This window comes from Columba livia, chromosome 2 (assembly GCF_036013475.1).
Source record: "Columba livia isolate bColLiv1 breed racing homer chromosome 2, bColLiv1.pat.W.v2, whole genome shotgun sequence".
NCBI classification, from domain to species: Eukaryota; Metazoa; Chordata; class Aves; order Columbiformes; family Columbidae; genus Columba; species Columba livia.
This window is the reverse complement of record NC_088603.1, coordinates 41,862,227-41,881,170: the sequence shown is the minus strand read 5'-3', so window position 1 is coordinate 41,881,170 and position 18,944 is coordinate 41,862,227. Positions and strand designations below refer to the sequence as shown.

The window sequence follows — 18,944 nt, the reverse complement described above, 5'->3', positions numbered from 1 at the left end:
AGTTTTTTGGTTTTGGTCATTCCTTCTTTTTGTCTTCCCTGCTTTCTGTGCTCAGGTATATTATAGTCCATTGACGTCCTCACATGTGCCTAACACTAGCCCTCTTTCAGCTGGATGTTTGCAGGACATTCACTCAACTCTTTTTGTTATCTTTGCCTCAGATCTTCAGTTATCCAAGTATTAGAAAACTTCTGGCCTCCTTCTCTTTTTCCCTTTGACCTCAGCATAAACTATGTGGATGCACTGGCCACATCATAATGACATGCTCTACCTCAGTGGCTCTAAGTGGAGGCTGCACCATCTGCTTCTCTCAGGTCTTTTCTGAGATTTTCCTCTTCTTGGATTACCACAAGAACCACACAACTCAATTTTGAGAAAGGAAATGAAAATGCACATCTTGACCTAGTTGTCATCGATTCCAGCCAAAATTGGTGGTAAAATGATCCTATGCAGTAAAGCTTGTCAGTACAGTGGTTCCAGCCGAGAGCAGTGGGCAGTCCAGGTGCAGCACCCTGGGGTCCCCACTGATAACCGTGGGACTTCTGCTAGTCTTGTCCCCCAGCAACACCCCATCAGCAGCACACACAGCCTGCCCTGCTGGAAAGTCCTCCACACCTTGGCAGTGGCACAGCAGTTAACAGGCTATTTACAGGGGAGTAATTGGAGGGTAAACAGACTTTAACCAGTCCAACCCCTATGCCAAACTGTCACAAAGTGGCACGTTATTCTTGGAGGATCAAGGTGGAAATGGCAACTTGACAATGACCTGGTGTTTTTCAGGAGACCATTTGTGGAACAGTCTGAGTTCAGGAACAGCTACTGATGAACATGCACAGGTCACATCAGGCAGATGCATAAGTCCTGGACGCAGTTCAGATGAGAATGTCAGGCCGTGCAGTGACAGTGTGCACCCTCAGAAAACTGCTACCCTGTGTGCTTGCTGGTTCAGCAATGTTGTTTGAAATACAGTGATGTAGATATGCATGACCCAGCTAAATTGATATCATTAGATGATACAGCAATGGGTAGACTTTTCTTGATTGCCTTGGAACCATGGCCTGAAATTAATTCAGAATCATGGAAGTACAGGTATGCCGATATCTGTCATGTTGTACTACCATAATTCAACTCAATAATTTGATCAGTTATCTCACAATTACGTTAATGAATTATAGTGAAATTTTAAGGTGTGGTAGAATGTGAAAATTACTGTCTTACAAATGTAAATATTTCTTTATTAAAATACTTAGTTTGTTTATACTTTATTACAACTATATGCAATGTGGAATGTATAGTGTAATGGGTATCACCTCAGTTTCTTAAATATTTTAGGTCAAAATTGGAAATTGCACTTTTTTCTGTGTAGTTTACAGAAAACTGAGAGCTGTGATCACTCATTTAGGTGAGTGTATCTGAATATGTTCTGAGTAGATAAATGTACATAGTTTCACAAGGCAAGTTTTATGCACTTTTAAGTCTGATTCCAGGAAAGCCACAAAGAAAGAGAAGGATTTATTAAACAGCAAGTAAACTAGAACCAGCAAATAACTTACAACAGATGAGAAGTTTGTACATACTAAGTATAGAAATATTTAAAGATCATACATACAGCTGTTTTATTGCTAAAATAATTAAACACAAAGTAATGTTACAATATTTTGCTTAGTAAAACCAATGAAATATTGAAACCAGTAGTGAAGCCAGTTCAAGTAGACAGTTGTTTTGAAAATCCATAGGATACTTGTATTTATATTATGGTCTCCAACTATGAGAACAAGCAATTCTCCAATGAATTGAAATACGAATTTTGTGTATATAATCTCAAGGGGATTATTAATTTAAAATGTCACACAGTAAGTGTAAAGTATTTGACATAAACTGATAGTACATGATTGGAGCAGGTGGCATCCAGCAGAGAAATCCACTCGTGTCAAAATGTTATGCTGCTTGAATTTGATTCGTGCTTAAATTTAATTCCATGTTTGTTTTAGAAGGAGTCACTTTAAACATAATTAGCAGTCTTGTTTCACTTCTTCACCTCCGACCTCCATGGAGGCAGCTGCCTGTAGTCTCATAAGAACTTTGTCACACAATCCTACACGGCAAAGAATGCAACCATTCAACATACACATATTAAGGATAAAACCAATATAAACAGTAAGCCAATAACACGCCATGCAGGTAGTACCGTATATGATGAGAATTAAATTAAAAGCAACTTGGACTAAGTAATTTCAAAGAAGACTAAAGAAAACACTTAGAGGAATGTCAGCCTTTCCTCCTATATTTACTGCAGCATGACACAAAGGCTGAACATGTCTGACCATGCACATGCAAAGATCAGCAACTGCCAAGAAGAAACTCCCTCTGTCTTTCTCTAATGTGTGGAGAATTGGCCGTCTTCAAGCTAGATCGCTATCTCCTACTTGGCTGAGGATAAATGAGTGCAAAGGCATACTTCCCACACTAAGAACAGCCTGTTTACTAAACAGCTGGAGCTATCAAGAATGTAGTACAGGAGTGTTTGTGACTTGTTCTCCTTCTGCTGTACTCATTAATGGTCCTTTACCAACGCAAAAAGCTTTGAACAGATGCACTCATGCTGTTTTCTCAGGTTCTCTTGATATTCATTGTAGCAGCCCTGGTTCACTATACACGATTAATTTTCCAGGTCCTTCATACAAAATTGGAAGCTGAAAAACAAACAACTAAACCAAACAAACAGACAAAAAAAACCCCAAACAAAACAACAACAACAAAACCCAAAAAACCTGAAACAACCAAAAACATTCTAATCAGCAAGCCAAAAACTCTGAAGCACTAGGCAGAGCCCTGCAAGTGTTACCCTCTTCTTGCTCTGCAAGAAACACTCTTTCTTATCTTGCCAAAGTAGAAGAAAAAACAGCCTACAGCTCCAAGGTACATGGTAGCTGCAATAAAACTGGGCTGGAACAGATAACTTACTGTCCCTTCTAGGCAAATGCCATTATTTTCCATAATCCCTGTGCAGCACTTAGATATTAGTTTAATAGGTTCCTTAGAAACTGGCAGAGTAAAATTATGCTAAATAAGCAATATTTATTAGAAATTCTCCTGATCCTTCCCTTGAGGGATAATTGACCGTTACAACTGACTCCTCAAAAGCTGCTGCTCCGTTTCCAATCTCTTCAGTTGTTAGGGAAAGCATTTTGCAAAAGGAAAAACCTTTAAATTATTACTATTCAGTAGAAATTATTCTCTTCAGATACCAATTTGTCTACAACTTCCAATGCAGTGCTCCTACTAATCCCTCCTTTTGTGACTTTACACTGGGAATAACTTAAGGAGTGGAACAGGCTGGACTAAGTAGGTCTTTTGCGTTTCACACAGCAAAATGAAAATTACTAATTGAGAAGCTGCATGTCGTGAAACATTTTTGTTAAGCTTGTCAAAAATCTGTGACTGTAATATTTATAGTCATTTATATTCTATTTTTGGTTGGAGATATCTTTAACTGTAAGTATTTTTCATGCTTACACCCAAAATAACATTAATTTTTAGGTTTCATATGCACACCATGTAGATGCCAAGCTACGCCACAGGATTTTTTTTCTTTTTTCAAAACAGCAAGTATTTTAGAACAGGGTTGTGTAATGTGTACAGAAGAGAGTGGTTTGTTATGTGACAAGTGCTTTGTTATAAGACAACGTATGACTGATCAAAAGAAGACTCAACACGGTGGTACTCCAAAGCATTCCTAACGGCAGCGGAATAAAGTTCTGTGATGTCAGGAAGTCCTCGGGCCGAGCACCACGGCCCAGAAGAGGGCAGTGGTTTATAAACACTCCCGCCTGGAGAACCGGGACTTTAATCGTGTCCAAACCGCCGCAGGGCGCAGCGCAGGGAGCGGTTATGGAGCTGGCGGAAAGGGGGCAGCCGAGCCCCGTGCCCCTAAAAGGCCTGTCCTACCTACAGCGTCACCTCTTCTCCGGCCGCGTACCTCAGCATCCACCTGACAGCCCCGAGAAAGGCGGCAGCCGTGCCTTGCCGACCCTCAGCGCTTGCCTCCCACAGCGTGTCCCTGCGAAGGCGCGTTCCTCGCGGGAAAGCGCGTCGTGTCCTTCCCCACGGGCGCGGCGTGGGCAGGACGGCCCGGGGCGTATCGGTTGTTCCTCTCACCGCCGCCCCGCCCCAACCGTTACGCCTTCCCTCGCACCGCCCCTCCCCCTCGGCGCGCGGCAGCGCCCCCGCGCGGCGGCACGGCTGCCTCCCTGTTGCCACCCGCAGTGACGTACGGCGCGGCCGCGCTCCTTACGCTTCTCCGATTGGCCGGTGTCCCCTCGCAGCTTACCCGCCCTCGGCGCGTGATTGGCGGGTCTGCTCGGGGACAGGACGCGGGGGGAGGGGAGGGCGGCCCGGGCCGGCTGCGCTCGGAGGCGGCCGCGGCGCGGGTGCCGGACGGGGGCAGCGCACTTATTGTCTGAGAGCGGGGTCCCGCCGGTAGCGGTTCAGGGCGCGGGGAAGAGGCGGGAGAGCAGCACCGGGCACCGGGACGGAGCGGAAGGAGGAGGGGAAGGAGGGCCGGGCCAGCTCCGGGTGTCAGCGGGCGGTGTGCGTGTGTGCGTGTGTGTGTGTGTGTGTGTGTGTGAGGGGAGCCGGGGGGGGCGGGGGCTGCGCGGGTGCGCCGGCGCGCGCGTGCGGGTGCGCGCGCGGGGAGGGAAGGTGGGGGAGGGGACGAGGGGGAGATTTTATTATTAATCTATTTTCCGGGCCTTTGTGGCTGTGGGGGGGAGGGCTCGAGGGTGAGGAGGAGGAGAAGAAGCAGCAGAAGGGGAAGGCGGCAACGCTACGGCGGCGATAGCGGCGGCTGTTGTTGCCGCCGCCGTGAGGTGAAGGGACCGGCAGTCTCTTTAAACTAGCGAGAGCCGCAGGCCCGGCTGGGCCCGCCCGCCCGCTGCCTCCCGGCCTCGAGTTTGAGCGCGGGCGGCGGAAAGACGCTTTTGTGCGGGCGGCGCGGCCCGTCGGCTACCCTTCCCTTCCTCGGCCCTTCCCCGCCGGCCGCTTGCCTTCCCTCGCGGGGCTGCGGGAGCCCTCGATCATTTTCCTTCGCTTCAGTGTGCGCTCCCCAGCATGAACTAGCAGCCGGGCCGAAGGGGCTGGGGAGCTCTCGGTGTCGGGGTGTCTGTGTGTGTGTGAGGGCGGGCGAGGGGCTGCGGGGGTTCCCGGGCCCGCGCGGCGCCTGAAGGGCCGGGGCGAAGCGAAGGGCGCTGTGCTGTACAGCGAGCCTTGGTGTCGGGCCTCTCGGTTGCCTCCTTGCGCCTTCGCTTCGGCTGAGGAGAAACGGGCAGAAAATGGCAAAGTCTGGAGGAGGCGGCGGCGGCGGCGGTGGTGGCGGCGGCAGCGGGGGACTGACTTGGGTGGTAAGTTGTGGGGTTGTGTTTTGTTGTTTGTAGGCTTTGTTTTGATTTTTGTTATTGTTATTTTTTCTTTTTGCCTGCCTTTTGTGTGTATAGAAAGAGCGCGGGCTGGCTTTTAAACGAGGAAGAAACTGACGGCTGGCGTGAAGGGGGAAGCGTTGTAGAGTCGGGGGCCGGGGTGCCCGGGAAGGGAGAAGACACCTTGAGCTTGGGGTGGGCGATAGCAGGAGGGCAGCTAACAGCTGTGGGGGGCTCGTCAGGGTGCTCGGGTCTGCAGGGAAAAAGTCTGTGAGTAAACAGGTAGGAAGGAGCCTTCAGTCGTGGGGGGGAGTGGGTGTGTCAGGGGGTCTGTGTTGAAGTCACAGTCCTCCAAAGTGAAATGTGGACTGTCTGTCGTTCCCTGGAAGTCCCAGTTACTGCCTTTTGGTGCTGTTGTTAAGTCTTTGCGGGCTGCCAAAGCGACTATGTGTTCATCTCAACTTCTTTCCCAGCTGTCTGAGAAGACAATACCTGAAGTTCTTAAGCTTCAGAGATGGGTAACGGGGAGGCTTTAGGAAATATCGAAGGGCTGGAGCTGTGTGTTTCCTATTGTATCTTGGCGTTAACCTTTGTTATCTTCCAAAAGTAATAACTCTGCTACAGGGCCAAGAAGGTTGTTTTTTTTGTTTTTTTGTTTTTTTTTCCTGGTTCTTCATGGATTGGTCAGAAGTAATAAGATTTGGGAGGGTACAGGTGATAACTGACTCTTGAACTGGTGAATCATTTTGAGCCTCTTTGAAGCCCTTTGAGAGGGCTTGGCTCACAGTGCAGAGGGATGCTGTCCTTGGCTGTAGTAATAGTGGATGCTTTCTGGTTTTGACAACACCTGGGGAAGGAGGAGTGAAGATGACCTGAAGGGGTCTGGTTCAGCCAATCATTAACTTCTCTGCCTTTCTCTTGCTCAGTGTAGTGTTCAAAAGAGGGTAACTTCTTTAATGTTTAAGCAGAAGGCTATCTTGGTAGATAGATGGTGAGGTAGATGCATCTTTAATCAGATGCGTATGCTTTACAGAGTTTGGAACTTTTCAGAAGTCTTGTTAAAGAGAATGGTAGCAAATGTGTTGTGTCTTCCTACATCTTCGAACTGTGGGAAAAGGATGTGAATAGCATTGCTGAGGTGTACAAATCCTGTGTGTTCTGATGGTGGATTATTTCTGTGGCTTTAATTACTGCATTTTATGTTGGTAATTCTCTTTTTCATTTTAAGAAGCTGGCAGCATGGAAAGGTATATAAATAGGAACAAGTTTCTGGGTGTGCCACTGGAAGTTAGACAGTTTAGATATGGAAACAACCTAAGTGAAAATTATTCTTCTTTCCTCCCTGCAATGCTATGTGATCTTTATCAGCTGTAGTCTTTGGATAGCTCTTCAGAAATAAGATTTTTTTACAGGCTAGGTTGGACCAAGCAATTGAAAGGTTTACAGCTTGTATAGAAAACTGCAGAATGAAGTGTGAAACTCACCGAGTAAGCATTTTAATTTAACATATTCTTAAATGTAATGGGGGCAAAAGTATGGTGAGTCAACACTTTCCTACAACTGCAAGTAATCAAACTTCTTTTTTTTTTTTTTTCTATAAAAGCGGTAAAAATTAAAGTGTTATTGTAATCTCAGAGTAGCTGTAGGAAAATAAATAGATTTTAGTTAAAACTGTATTTTTTTTTTTCCCAGAAAACAGTAGGATATTTTTTCTTTCTCTCACATGCATTTTAAATGCTGAAAGTAGAACTTCTGAGCCAATTCATAAAGCCAAACCTGTTCAATGTCAGCTGTAGAACACCATCATACGAAAGAACAATATTGTTGTGGCACCAGAATGGATGGGGCAGTGACTAGTGATTGGTTTAGTGTGCCAGACCCAAAGAAATGTTGGTTCAGGCAATGGTTCATGAGTAAATATCATATGCTGGCACTGAAGATGAGAGGTACAGAACTAGGAAACGGTAAAAGTTTCAGTCATTGGTTTTAATCTGCTTGCTATAGATCTGCTATATATGCAACTGTTTGCTATTTGATTGTAAGTTGTTTTGTAACTATCTTGATTTTTTTTTTTTTTTTTTTTTATTAGGGTGTTGAAACTATTAGGATGCTTACTTTCTGAGTAATGCATTTTGTATTGTTAGTGGTTCATTTTTAAGACCATGATTTAAACAAGTGAAGGATAACAGAAGTAAGTAAAGTTTAAAAGATGAGGAAACATTTAACACTTAGTGGCATGTTAAATTATGCTTCAAACTAGTAAATCCTATCAATGTAACCTGGTGCTCACTCTTACTAAAGAGTCGTATGTAAAATTTTAGCTTTGGTTGTGATGTAAAAAGCATGCTTGTTCATCAGTTTAACTAACTAGGGAATAATTACATGCAGTTGTGAAAAAGGGTACTTCATGCAGTAGAGAATATATCTTGAAGTGAATTTCATAGTGAGAACATGAGCACCAGGTGATACCTACTTTTAACACAAACAGCAAGTCATCTGTATTTTCAGCTACCTGTAACAGAACTTAAAGAGATGTAACTAGCAATGGTTAGCAGCTGGTAAGTAGGCATAATTACCAGTGATGGGAACACATGAGACTATATAAATTGAAAATGTTTATTGGGAAAATAATTTAGCGTTATTTAACTGAAAATAAACCAAGATAACCTCTACTATTTTTTTTTTTTGAGGAGCATTTTTTGTATGTGGTTGCTGATTTTTTTTTTTTTTTTTTTTAATCAGCTTGCAGCTCCCCACTGTAGTAGCTGGCAGAAGGTAGATTTTTTGACCAACAGATTGATATTAATTACTTTAGGTGGGTGATTTCCAAGGGTTACCCACAAAAGTGTTAAGTTGTATTAAGAGTTAGTTACAAAAGCATGAATTTGTATCTAGAGGAGTTTTCATTGGTGAAACATAATGGCATTTTCTAATCCTAGAAAAACTTACTTTGAATGAAAAAAGGAGTTAGGGACTAACTAGGGATGACAGAAAATGAACTGTCATAATAGTACAGTAATAGTATTTTAAAAAAATATATATAATTATTCCTTGTATAGTGAAAGCGAAGTCTTTGCAAGTAACACTATGAAGTGTGGTGGTGCTAATACAACAGTAATGCACACAAATCTATTGAAGAGTGTTTCAAACATGCCGTACATCATCAGTTACTTCTGTCTGTTTTCAAGGCTTTCTCCTTGACCCTAAGAGCTACACAAGCCTTATAAATGAAAGCTGAGGCACCTGATAATAATTTAAGCCTTTGAACACCACTTCCATTTTCCTGCCCTTTGTGAAAGGGATAGGTTTCAGTTCTAGGAAATGCTAGCTTAAAGTGAATAGATGTTGAGTGTTAATGTAACTTTTCTTTAAAAACAAAACAAAACAGTGTGCTTCTTCTATGGAGTAGAATGGAAATAATGTATATTATTCATAGATGGAAATAATGTATATATTTGGTTTATACTATTCATACTTGCTTTGAGTAAATATATTGGTTTATTGCTAAATGAAAAGATAGCAACCTTTCAAATCTGAATTCAGCTGTTAGCACTTCTCAGCAGTTTGAAACTTTAGCTTGAAAATAGCTTTTAACTTAATGTTTTCATTTTGTTCAAAACAAAAAGAATATTTATATAATAGAGAAGATAGGACAGCAGACTCAAAAGAAAACAAAATGAAACAAAACTCAACAGATAAAACCCCATTAACCCTTATCTTACAGGGACCTTGTGTTTCTTTCATAATTTCATTTGAAAATAAATACTCTTAGGTGTAATAAGGGGATAACTTTCAGTTTGACTTGGCTTTTAGTAATTTGTTTCAAGAGGATTAAACCAAGTCTGTCCTTTGAATAATATCTGGTAGTTTTCAGTGATATACCATAAAAAGCACTAAGTGCTTTTTAACTTTATAGGTAAGTTTTTTGCCTCAGAAGTCTGAACAGGGTCCCTCCTGCATGAGGGATGTGCCCACTGTTGCTGGATATACACTGAGCTTCATCCATTACTTTAGTTTGGGAGCAGGAGCAAGACAGGAGTTACCTTCTTCGGCAGTACTGCGCTGGGAGGAAGAGTGTGGGGATATGACAGGGTCCCCAAGAATTTTAGTATGTTACTGTCTGTCCTGAGTCTATTCTTGTAAGCTGGCAGGATTGTGCCTGTCTGAAGTATAAACAGTTAAGCAAATATGACTAGTAGTAGGACCAAATCCTAATCAGATCATCACTTTTGAAAAATAAGCATGCTGACCTAGAGGTGAAGCAAGTGTGAATAGCTTTTCTTTATTCTTTTTATTACTGTTTATTGCAACTTTATTAATTTCAAAAACAGCAGTAGATGGCTGAAGTTCCTAGTCCTGAATCCTCTAGAACTCTTTAGCTGCCTTTTTAGACCCATGTCAAAGCTCAGTTCTAGCTTTCTGTTTTTTCCATTTCTTTATCTGGATCAAGCCTTCTGTTTCTTCGCAAACTGAAGCTAGGCCTAGAACACAGTTGTCATATAGGTAACAGTTGTTACATATACTGTTAGTTACGATCTTATCTTTCCTCTGCTATGTTGTGGTGTCTTTGGGGGCAGTGGGGAAGTCTTATGTTGTTACCAAGTCTTGTTTCAGTGCTTCTTTCTTGCTTTTTATAAGCATCTGTCTTTTGCTGTTATGTTGACCAAGAAAACTGGGGGCTTTGTGCCCAATGTGCCCTCTTGCCCCTCCTGTGGTGTTTTTTGTTTGTGTGGTTGTTTGTGGTTTTGGTTGTTGTTGTGGGTTTTTTTTGTTTGTTTGTTTTAATACAGTTATACAGTGGAAGGAAGGTAGGTCAGACCTGAAGTAGGTACCCCAGTATGTTACTATTTACTCATTGAACACTTTGTAGTCGTTGGAGGTATCTAGTATAACAACAGTCAAGGGGAAGCAGCATTCCCTCCTGTTCTTGTTGAATTTCTGATTCTGGTGCCCTGAAGAAAGCAGTGTGGCAAAGAGATGTGATGACTCTCTTAAATATTCTAGCCCTAGACGGTAATGTTTGTGGCTCAATCTGGTGAGTCAGACACAATAGTTCTGGAGAGAGATTTGTTATACGTTACACCTTGCCTGCCAAAAGAAAGTTGTTACCTTATCCTCTTTCCTCCATGCCACCATCCACTGAAATACTTTTGTCATCTTCTTATTGGTCTGGTCTTCTTGTTAAAGCACTAAATAATACAGTGTCAAAGAAGTGATAGAAATGATATCAGGTAGAGGCTTGGTGATGGATCAAGATCAGGGCTACCCCTTTGTAACTGAGCCAGTCTTGCAGCTAGATAACATACATCTTCACCCTGTGTATTCTGAGCTGGAAGGAAAACTTGTTCTAGTGTAGGGGAAAGAATGCTGAATGTGTAGAAGTGGGGAACTAAATAGTAATGTACTCTAGAAAGGAATATATATTTTGGGGAGGTATTGATTTGAGAAAATGCATGGGGGATTATTTTAGGTGTTTAGTGAGGAAGGTGTACATTCAAGCACGTGTCTTCTGTTAAAGTTCTGTCTGTCTAGATTTGTGTCTGTTTAATATCTAAGCTACCTGTGCTGTAATAATGGTTAAATAAGGAATTGCTTTATTTGGATAGATTAAGTAACCTTTCCAACTAAAAGAAAATATATGAGTAGTTTAGGTTAGGCAGTTCAAGTTTTGGAAAAAAAAAAAGGTTTGAATCCAATATTTTATTTTCGTAGACTTTATTTTTCAGAAGTAGATTTTTACCTCACGTGTCAACTGTCTTGAGTGTCTTCAATGCAAAAGCAGTCTTCAATGCATGTTTATATTTCAATTAATTAAAAGCAGCACGTGTGATTCATAGCTGATGGATATGAGTTATTCCATCCTTGGGAGTGAGTTTTATGTATATATTGTAGATTATACAGAAAGAACCTGGAAATGAAAAGTGGTACAGAAAATATAATTTTCCTCATTTAAAATAGTGAAATTCTTACAAGTCACCCACAAAGAAAATATTCTGCACTGTGTAGGTGGTTTGAAAGTTTTCAAAAGCAGATTAAGTGAAAATATGTAGTCCTAAATATGGATAACTGTCTGAAGAATCCTGTTTTGAAAATTACGTGCCTGCAGATCTGATGGTGTCCTCTTAAGTACATGTAGTGAAACCCAGCTATTTTGGAAGAGTGTATTTTAATGCTAATATTTCTAATTTAAAGTGAATTAAGTCAAGGCATGTAAAATGTTATTACACAACTTTGAAAATAAATACTAAAATTTAAAATATAATTTAAGTTCCAACAACTAATGAAGGTGTCAAGATTAAACATACTAAAAGTTTGGGTTTTTTGTAAACATAGGAGAAAAGTGATAGACCAGCTCTTAGTAATAGCAATTTTTGTTTAAAAATTCTTTCCTTGCCATTTTTCTCAAGTAGTTCAGTAATGAGAATGCAAAAGATGGATGTGAAAAGCAGGTAAAGATACGTCCCCTCCTGGATAAGTAAAGATCAGATCTGCTAGTTTTAAAACTTCAGCATGATTGCAAATGCTTTTACTCTTATGAACTCAGTCCTTTTATGTTTTGAAGTGTTTATTGTTAAACCTTTTCTATGATATCACCTATCTAGTTCCATTTAATAAAGCTATTTTAAAATGCTGTCTGCATCTTAATGCAACTCAAATTTACATATAAATACAGTTTGCCACTGAAAGTAAATTAAAGTACTACTTGTAATTTATTTTGTTAAAATGATAAGTCTATGTATTTGTTACACTGTACACATCTATGCAATGATGTTTTTTCCTGAAAGGAAGAAAAAAAGGACATTAGCAAAGTTAGTGTAAAGTCTGCTTGAGTTAGAACATGTTTGAAAGGTTCAGATCTAAACATATCTATATTTTCCTTTGTTGGATATAACTTTAAAAGCTACCTTAAAGGGAAAAAAAAAAGCTTAAAAGAGGGTTAAATTGTTTAATCTGCTATGTGTGTTTTCTTCATTTGTGAGGTAGAATTGCAACTGAGATGTTAAGCAGTCCTCCTTTCATGGAAGCTGTGTGTTTTTAAGAGGTACTGATTTATTTTACTCTTTTTCTAGTGAATGAGTAGGCCTGGTTAGACTGAAGCTTCCTGTTCCTTCTTTAAGATGCTGAACAGTTGCGAGAAGAACAGGTGTATGAAAAACTGGACAAATGTCTGCCTTGGTGAGGTGCCAAAAATTAACATACCAGTTTTCTTGCTCTATGGTGAAATCTTCAAGGAGAGAGCAAGGAACAATATTTTCTCATAATGAAAAAAATCACAGGAGCTATAAGATAACTTGGAAAACCTGTGTTCTTATGAATCAAAAAAGCTGAGATAAAGTAGGGGGGGAGGGGAAAGCTCTTGCAACCAGATAACTTGATATGTAATGTTTCTATAAGAGTAGTTAGAATTCTGGCGTCATCCCCTAAGCAGAGCATCTTTACCTGTGAGAAATTGGTATTATGAGCTTCACTGGAGATATTGGAAAGCAACTGTCCAATCTCTGGTAGTTCTGGGATGTTTTGAATTTTAAGGAAGGTAGTGTAGTAGTGTATGAACATTTCAGTCTTGTGTTTATTCCCTTGGTAGTTGTGTACCATGATATAAAGATAAAAGAATGACAAAGTGTCTGGGGAAAAACGGCACTGTCTTAGAGCAGCTGTTATAGAGTTCTAGTGCATGCAGTCATTCAGACTGTTGGCACCATGCGTGAACACAGAGCTCTGTGTTGGCTGAGCTAGTGTTTTTTGTTGTATACTATTGAATGATCCTAACTTAAAGTCTTTTGAACCACTGTTGTATTGCAGTATTGTTGTGAAAACTGAAATATTATGTCACAATCTTGGAGTAAAATGGAAGCAAGATGCTTGGAGGAGAGCAATTGAAGAAGTGAGGCAGTTACTCTCTTCTTTTATTAGGCAGTCCTGGGAGAGGATTTTTCATACATGCGCAAGTAAGAGACTGTATAAGCACATCTGGAATCAGCTGAGGGGGGAGTTCCTTACCTGGGTTTCCTGGTGGAGAGGCAGGGAGGTGGTTCAGATGCTTGAGAGAAAGGAAATCTGAAGTTGTATCATGTTAACCTGCCCTTCCTGATACTAGTTAAGTCTTTCAGAAGATGCCATGTAAACTTTCTTCTTTGTCAGTTGAGTGATAAACATAACATGTCAGGTGACAAAAAGATTAAGAAAATGCTGAACAATTTAAAAATCAATCTCAAAATATATTTGAAATTATTTTGAATCTTTTATATGGTACCTTCTATGGAGGGATGAATTCTTCTGCCTGTTGAGATGCAATTCTTAAATTGCAAATGAAAAGGTAGGGTCTTGGTGATCTTCAAGGTTGTCAGTGTTTTTAATGAGCAATCCTGAAAGGCTTTTTGTAATAACTTCCGTAGAAATGTTGCTGGGGGAAGATGAAGGTTAAGGAAGGGGGAGCTTTGAAACAGTGCTCAGGCTTTTTTGACTGGTTGCTGTGTTTGTTTTCCTCCTTCCGAATTCCTGTAAATGTCTAGAACAGCAAACCTGTGCTCTTGTTCTCATGGAGTTTACTTCAGGAATAAGATGAGGATGTGTATTGTATTTATGAGACTTGTAAAACATTTCAAATTTGTGAAATCTCTAGAGGAACAGTAGATGTTGCATAGTAGGAGTTGAGCAATTAAACTCAAGGTACTTTTTTAATGAGCACAGGATTCATATTTACTTTAATGTGGCAGAAAAGCATAATTTTGAAAATATTTTTGAACATACAGAATGCCAGAATGTGGCTGTGTTAGCACAGGCATCTCTAATAATAAAAAAGCAGAAGCATATGTTATTGTGGAGCAAACTCTAGTATTTGAGAGGAAGCAATGTGATAATTATTTATAAACTATAAATTATTTATGAAGTTCTATATTTGGGACATTTTTTTGAAAGAAAAAACCTCATTAATTTCCATTTGCATGGTACCTTGTGTTAAGTAAATATGTTGCTATTAGTTTTCTGTTGAAGAATCTAGGGAGCGGACTTTTTATGGTTGCTGCTAATCATACTGTGTTCCTTTTTAGGGTGCCATATATGTTAGAAGTACCAAAACTACAAGGATCACAGTCAAGGTGTTTGGTATTCAAATGCGAGGTAGACATGAACATAACATAAATGTATACCAGTCCTAATACAGGGTGTTTCAAAAAGATAGACCCAATTTCCAAGCAGCATCTTTTTGAAACACCCTGTATACTGATAGCTGTTACATTCATGAGAGTACAAAAAAATTGATTCTGTTGTACAGTGGAGAATTGCTTCCTGTTGAAGAGTACAGCTGGATAAGTAACCTTTAAGTAATGTTTGGGATCTCTTCTGTCACTAGTGTAACATGACTAGTAATTCTGAAGCTGACTAGAAAAGACTAGGCTTTGGGTGTTGTGTAGAATAAAATCTTTATGTGTGGGGTTCAGTCACTTCTTCCAGTGTATCATAATTTGAATCCTGTTCTGTGTTATGCTGTTTAACGTGAGGTTAAAAACTAGCCTCTTTGGGTTGTTCTCTCTGTATATTCTCTTGCAGCATGAATGTCTTGAATGTTGTTTTACTTATACCTGAAGCATTTTTTACAGTTATTTTTTACAGTTAGTTTATTAATCTGAAGATAATTCAGCAGAGTTAAAATACCTTGTGGTACAATATGGGTTCTACTGGATATGGAGCCCATAGGATCTGGAAAGATCCCAGTGCTGTTCTAGGAATGTGATATTTGACATAGAGCCTGAGTGGGTTTCAAAGATTTTGTTTGTTTACTTTCCAAGTAATCTTTGCAACTGTGCTGAGACTCTAGAATACTTTCACAGGACTCAAACTGGTGATGCAGTAAAGCATTAAAAAAGACAAGGATTTGGGAAATACCGAGTTATAAAGAAGTGCTGCCAGCTGCTGATAACCTGAAGTTCTGATGTTGGTACCTCTAACATTTTGGTTTCTTGGCTAGTGGATGGCTTGTATAAGTTGGCTGATGAAACAGTGGGCCAAACAAATGAGTCATTCAGTGAGCAAGCTGCTTCATTCAGTGGTTCTAAGGATCACAGTTCTAAGAATCTGTAGGAAAAGTGTGTTAAGGTGTGTTAAATTTTAATATGAATAAATTCTTCTTCTGTGAGTCAGGTTATTTTACTTCCTTGTCTCTGAATTTTAGCTGGAAAAACAGATTCTTAAAAGTTTAATTTGTTACCAAAGCATCCATAGATATACTTCTTGATACCGGGTAAACAGTACCAAAATTTAGTATTGGAATAGAACTTCTCAGTAGGTAGACAACTAAAAAAATTCAGACCGACCCTTAAAAATTTAACATTAAAATTGAGTTAAACTGTCATGATACGTCATCAGACATTAGACACTTGCTTTTAAAGAAAATAGTATAGGATTGGGATCTGAATGTACAGCAGACAACCGATTGCTTGTAGCTGATGAAAAGTGGGGAGAAGGCTCTGTTTGCTCCTTTAACTGGCTTATTGTCAGGTCAGTTTGATCCCACTGTATGGAACAGAGAAGCAGGGGAACAGGGAATAAATAATTTTTCCATTTTGACAGCAATTAACTGTTGCGTTTTCCTGTAATGGGGAAGTCTGACTGTCCTCAAGCTATTCTATAACTGAATCATCATAACAAAACTCTATGCAATGTGATCCTTTGAGAGTCCAGAGCAAGGTGTCCAAACCAGAAGATAAAAAAATTTAGGAATTTAAAATAAACACACTAGTCTCACTAGAGTGAGACTAGCTCTGGGTGAGTTTACTGGGAACTCCTTGCTATGATCAGCTTTGGGGAGGATATGATAGAGAGATTTAGTTCACGCCACTAATGGTATGCAGTGGTCTATGGAAGCTTGCTGTGGTAACAAGAAACTGTTACTTTTGTGTGTTTTCATCTTGGCAGGAGAGCCAAACCATTTGTTAAACACAGCAGGAGAGTGGTTTATTTTGAAACTCCCTCCAGTTTTGTTTTCATGGTGGGAGGTATTATCTGCCAGGGTTTTCTTCCAGAAAATTGCAAAACATTTAGGTAACAATGTGTTCATCTATTTTTCTAAGGCAAGAAAAGGCCATTATGATCCAATATATAACACCACACTACAGACAAATGCACGTTATCTGTAGAACTATGTACTAATGACCATATTGCACCTATAAAATTTTTTAGGTATAGCATTTCTTTCTCAGAAGAGGTAGTTTTGTTTCAAACTGCCAAGTGGTAGAAAATCTACCACATCCTTGGATTTCATTACTTAATTAACCTCCTTAGGTTTTACAGCTTAATTACACTCAAGATTTACTGTCTTGTCCCACTAAATGTGATTATCCTACACTGTATTTAAGGGAATGTAGGACATGTGCTTTTCTAAATTCTTATGTTCCAGGGCTGCATTTGCCTTTCAGGAGGACAATCATTGCATATAGTAGTTTCAGGAGTTTAAGGCAGAAAAGACAAAGCCAAAGTGAAAGTAACTTCTTGTGCACATACTAAGGTCTCTTCTCTGTTCATTTGTTTGTCTGCCAATCTAGAAAATGAGCCATTTTGTCACCTAATATGGGAAAGAAAGAATGGGCAGACTAAAGAAAAACAGTTTTGGTGTTGTTGTTTGAAGATAGTTTGCAGTGTGGAGGAGAAGATGATAATGGCTAATAAAGGATTAAGTCAGTACAAGTGGGGAGAGATATTAACATTTTTCAGGATTTTCAGGTTCTTGCAACAGTGTGAAATTCAGATACTTTAACTGGAAGCTTTACTTTTATTTAAGTAAGGAGTCTAACTGAGAATGTGTATTCCAGTTACGGCAACATTAAAACTGATGCTGAAACCTACATTCTTTGTTGTAGCCTTACATTTTATTGTCTATTTATATAGGCATAGCTTTTCTCTGGGGCTGCCAAACTGTCCAGATCAAATGTATATTAAAATTTAAGATGTTGAAGTACAGCTGTTTGCAGCATAAGTAACCAAACTCAGTAATGATGACTTAATGTGATTCCAAAATCCAAAGGAAGATGGCATGACTTGGTTTTCATCAACAGAAGGCAATAAATGTCTCTGGCATAATATGGATGTCATGCATGCTCTGTTACATGCAGAAATTTCAATGGAGGAGACTGTAAAAGAAAAAAAAATTGCAAAGTGTGGAGAAAGAAGATGCCAAAACCAAATATGTGAGTTCTTGGATTGAAGGTAGATAGAAGTCTTGTCACCAAACTGTCATTTGTTAAAGACTATTTGGGTTCTGAGGTTTTGAAATCACGAAAGGAAGGATGAATATAGCTTTCACACAGTACTAGAAAAAAATATAGCAAAACAACTACAAGAGAAACTCTGCAATCATTGCAATCACACTGGAGTTACTGCAATAAACATGGTTATGAGAGCATTCACAATAGCTTGATATAGTAAACTGAGCAGCAACTGCTATGAACTGAGAACCAGTATGTTTTTCCATACAGTTACCACTATGCTGTGTTTATTAAGGGTGTTGAAGATGCTTGTTACATCTGAGGTCACAGCATGAAGTGTAAGTGAATGTCTATAAAGAAGGATACACAGTGCAATAGGTTATAGCACTCCAAACTACTTAAAGATGGTCATCTTGCTGACTTACATATATGTGGAAGTGTACACTCATCATCAGTCTGGATGGTTAGAAAGTCTGAAAGACTATCAAGAATCTGTAAAGTCTTGAATGTTGCAAGAATGTTAGGAAAGTCAAATACTGTGCATAAAAAAACCTAAAAATTGGCACCATTGAGATTGCAAAGCAGACCCTGAATACTGGGTAACCTGTTAAGAAACAAAACCCAGACTTACTGTGAAGCAGGAGACTTAAGCCCTTTGTGACACTTGGTTAATTCTTTTAGGGGTTTTCTCACGAAACAACAGCTGGTGCTGTTTTGAGAAGTTTTGAGCTCTAACAATATAAAGATCTTTCATACGGGACAAAATACAAAAGGCATTCTTGGGACAATTCCAAAATATACAGAAGAGATTGTCAGTTTAGCAGCACTGCGGTTTAGTGCTTGCTCAGTTTCAAAAAGAAAGAAAGAAAAAAAGGCTATTCTGCTATATTTATTTGCATTTTAAGTAGTAGAAACACAAGATGAAAGCACTTTTTTAAAAAGTTATTAAGGAAAACATAACAATAATAGCAGGACCATGGAGGATGTTTATATCCATAGATTTACGTCATGGATCTGATGATGAAGATTTTTCTCTCTTTTTTTGTGGGATGAGTTCTAAACCTCACTTGAGCTCTATAGATGGCCATTCGAGACTGACATACAGGGATTCAGAGTTAGTCTTCTCTCTCAGAGTACGACACATCCCAAAAGGCTTGTTCTGGGAAACGGCAGTTCTGCGGACTTCTGATGCTTGCATGCCTGCATTAGAACATTAGTTGGTGTAATTGAATATGGGGTACTTCAAAAAGCAATCACTATACTGCTTTGAGATTGGGTCCATCTTTTTGAAGTACCCTGTACTTCCTGGCTTTTGGCTTTATGCTTATGT

General features: G+C 39.8%; 1 protein-coding gene and 1 long non-coding RNA gene across 3 annotated transcripts in view; one reads left to right on the top strand and one right to left on the bottom strand.

Moving 5' to 3' along the window:
- Nucleotides 1–1,481: 1,481 nt before the first annotated feature.
- On the bottom strand, nt 1,482–4,653 carry LOC110364674 (uncharacterized). The gene is made up of 2 exons (XR_002423601.2): nt 3,980–4,653; nt 1,482–2,693 (listed from the first exon to the last, which is right to left on the bottom strand). It is a non-coding gene; the product is annotated as an uncharacterized LOC110364674 (long non-coding RNA).
- Nucleotides 4,654–4,691: 38 nt separating this feature from the next.
- TOP2B (DNA topoisomerase II beta) overlaps nt 4,692–18,944 on the top strand; it is a 64,203-nt gene continuing 49,950 nt past the window's right edge. For both annotated transcript variants that reach the window (XM_021298336.2, XM_005499178.3), the window contains exon 1: nt 4,692–5,399. In XM_021298336.2, coding sequence (XP_021154011.1) covers nt 5,331–5,399 — 69 coding nt within the window. In that variant the 5' untranslated portion in view covers nt 4,692–5,330. The remainder of the gene's footprint in view (nt 5,400–18,944) is intronic.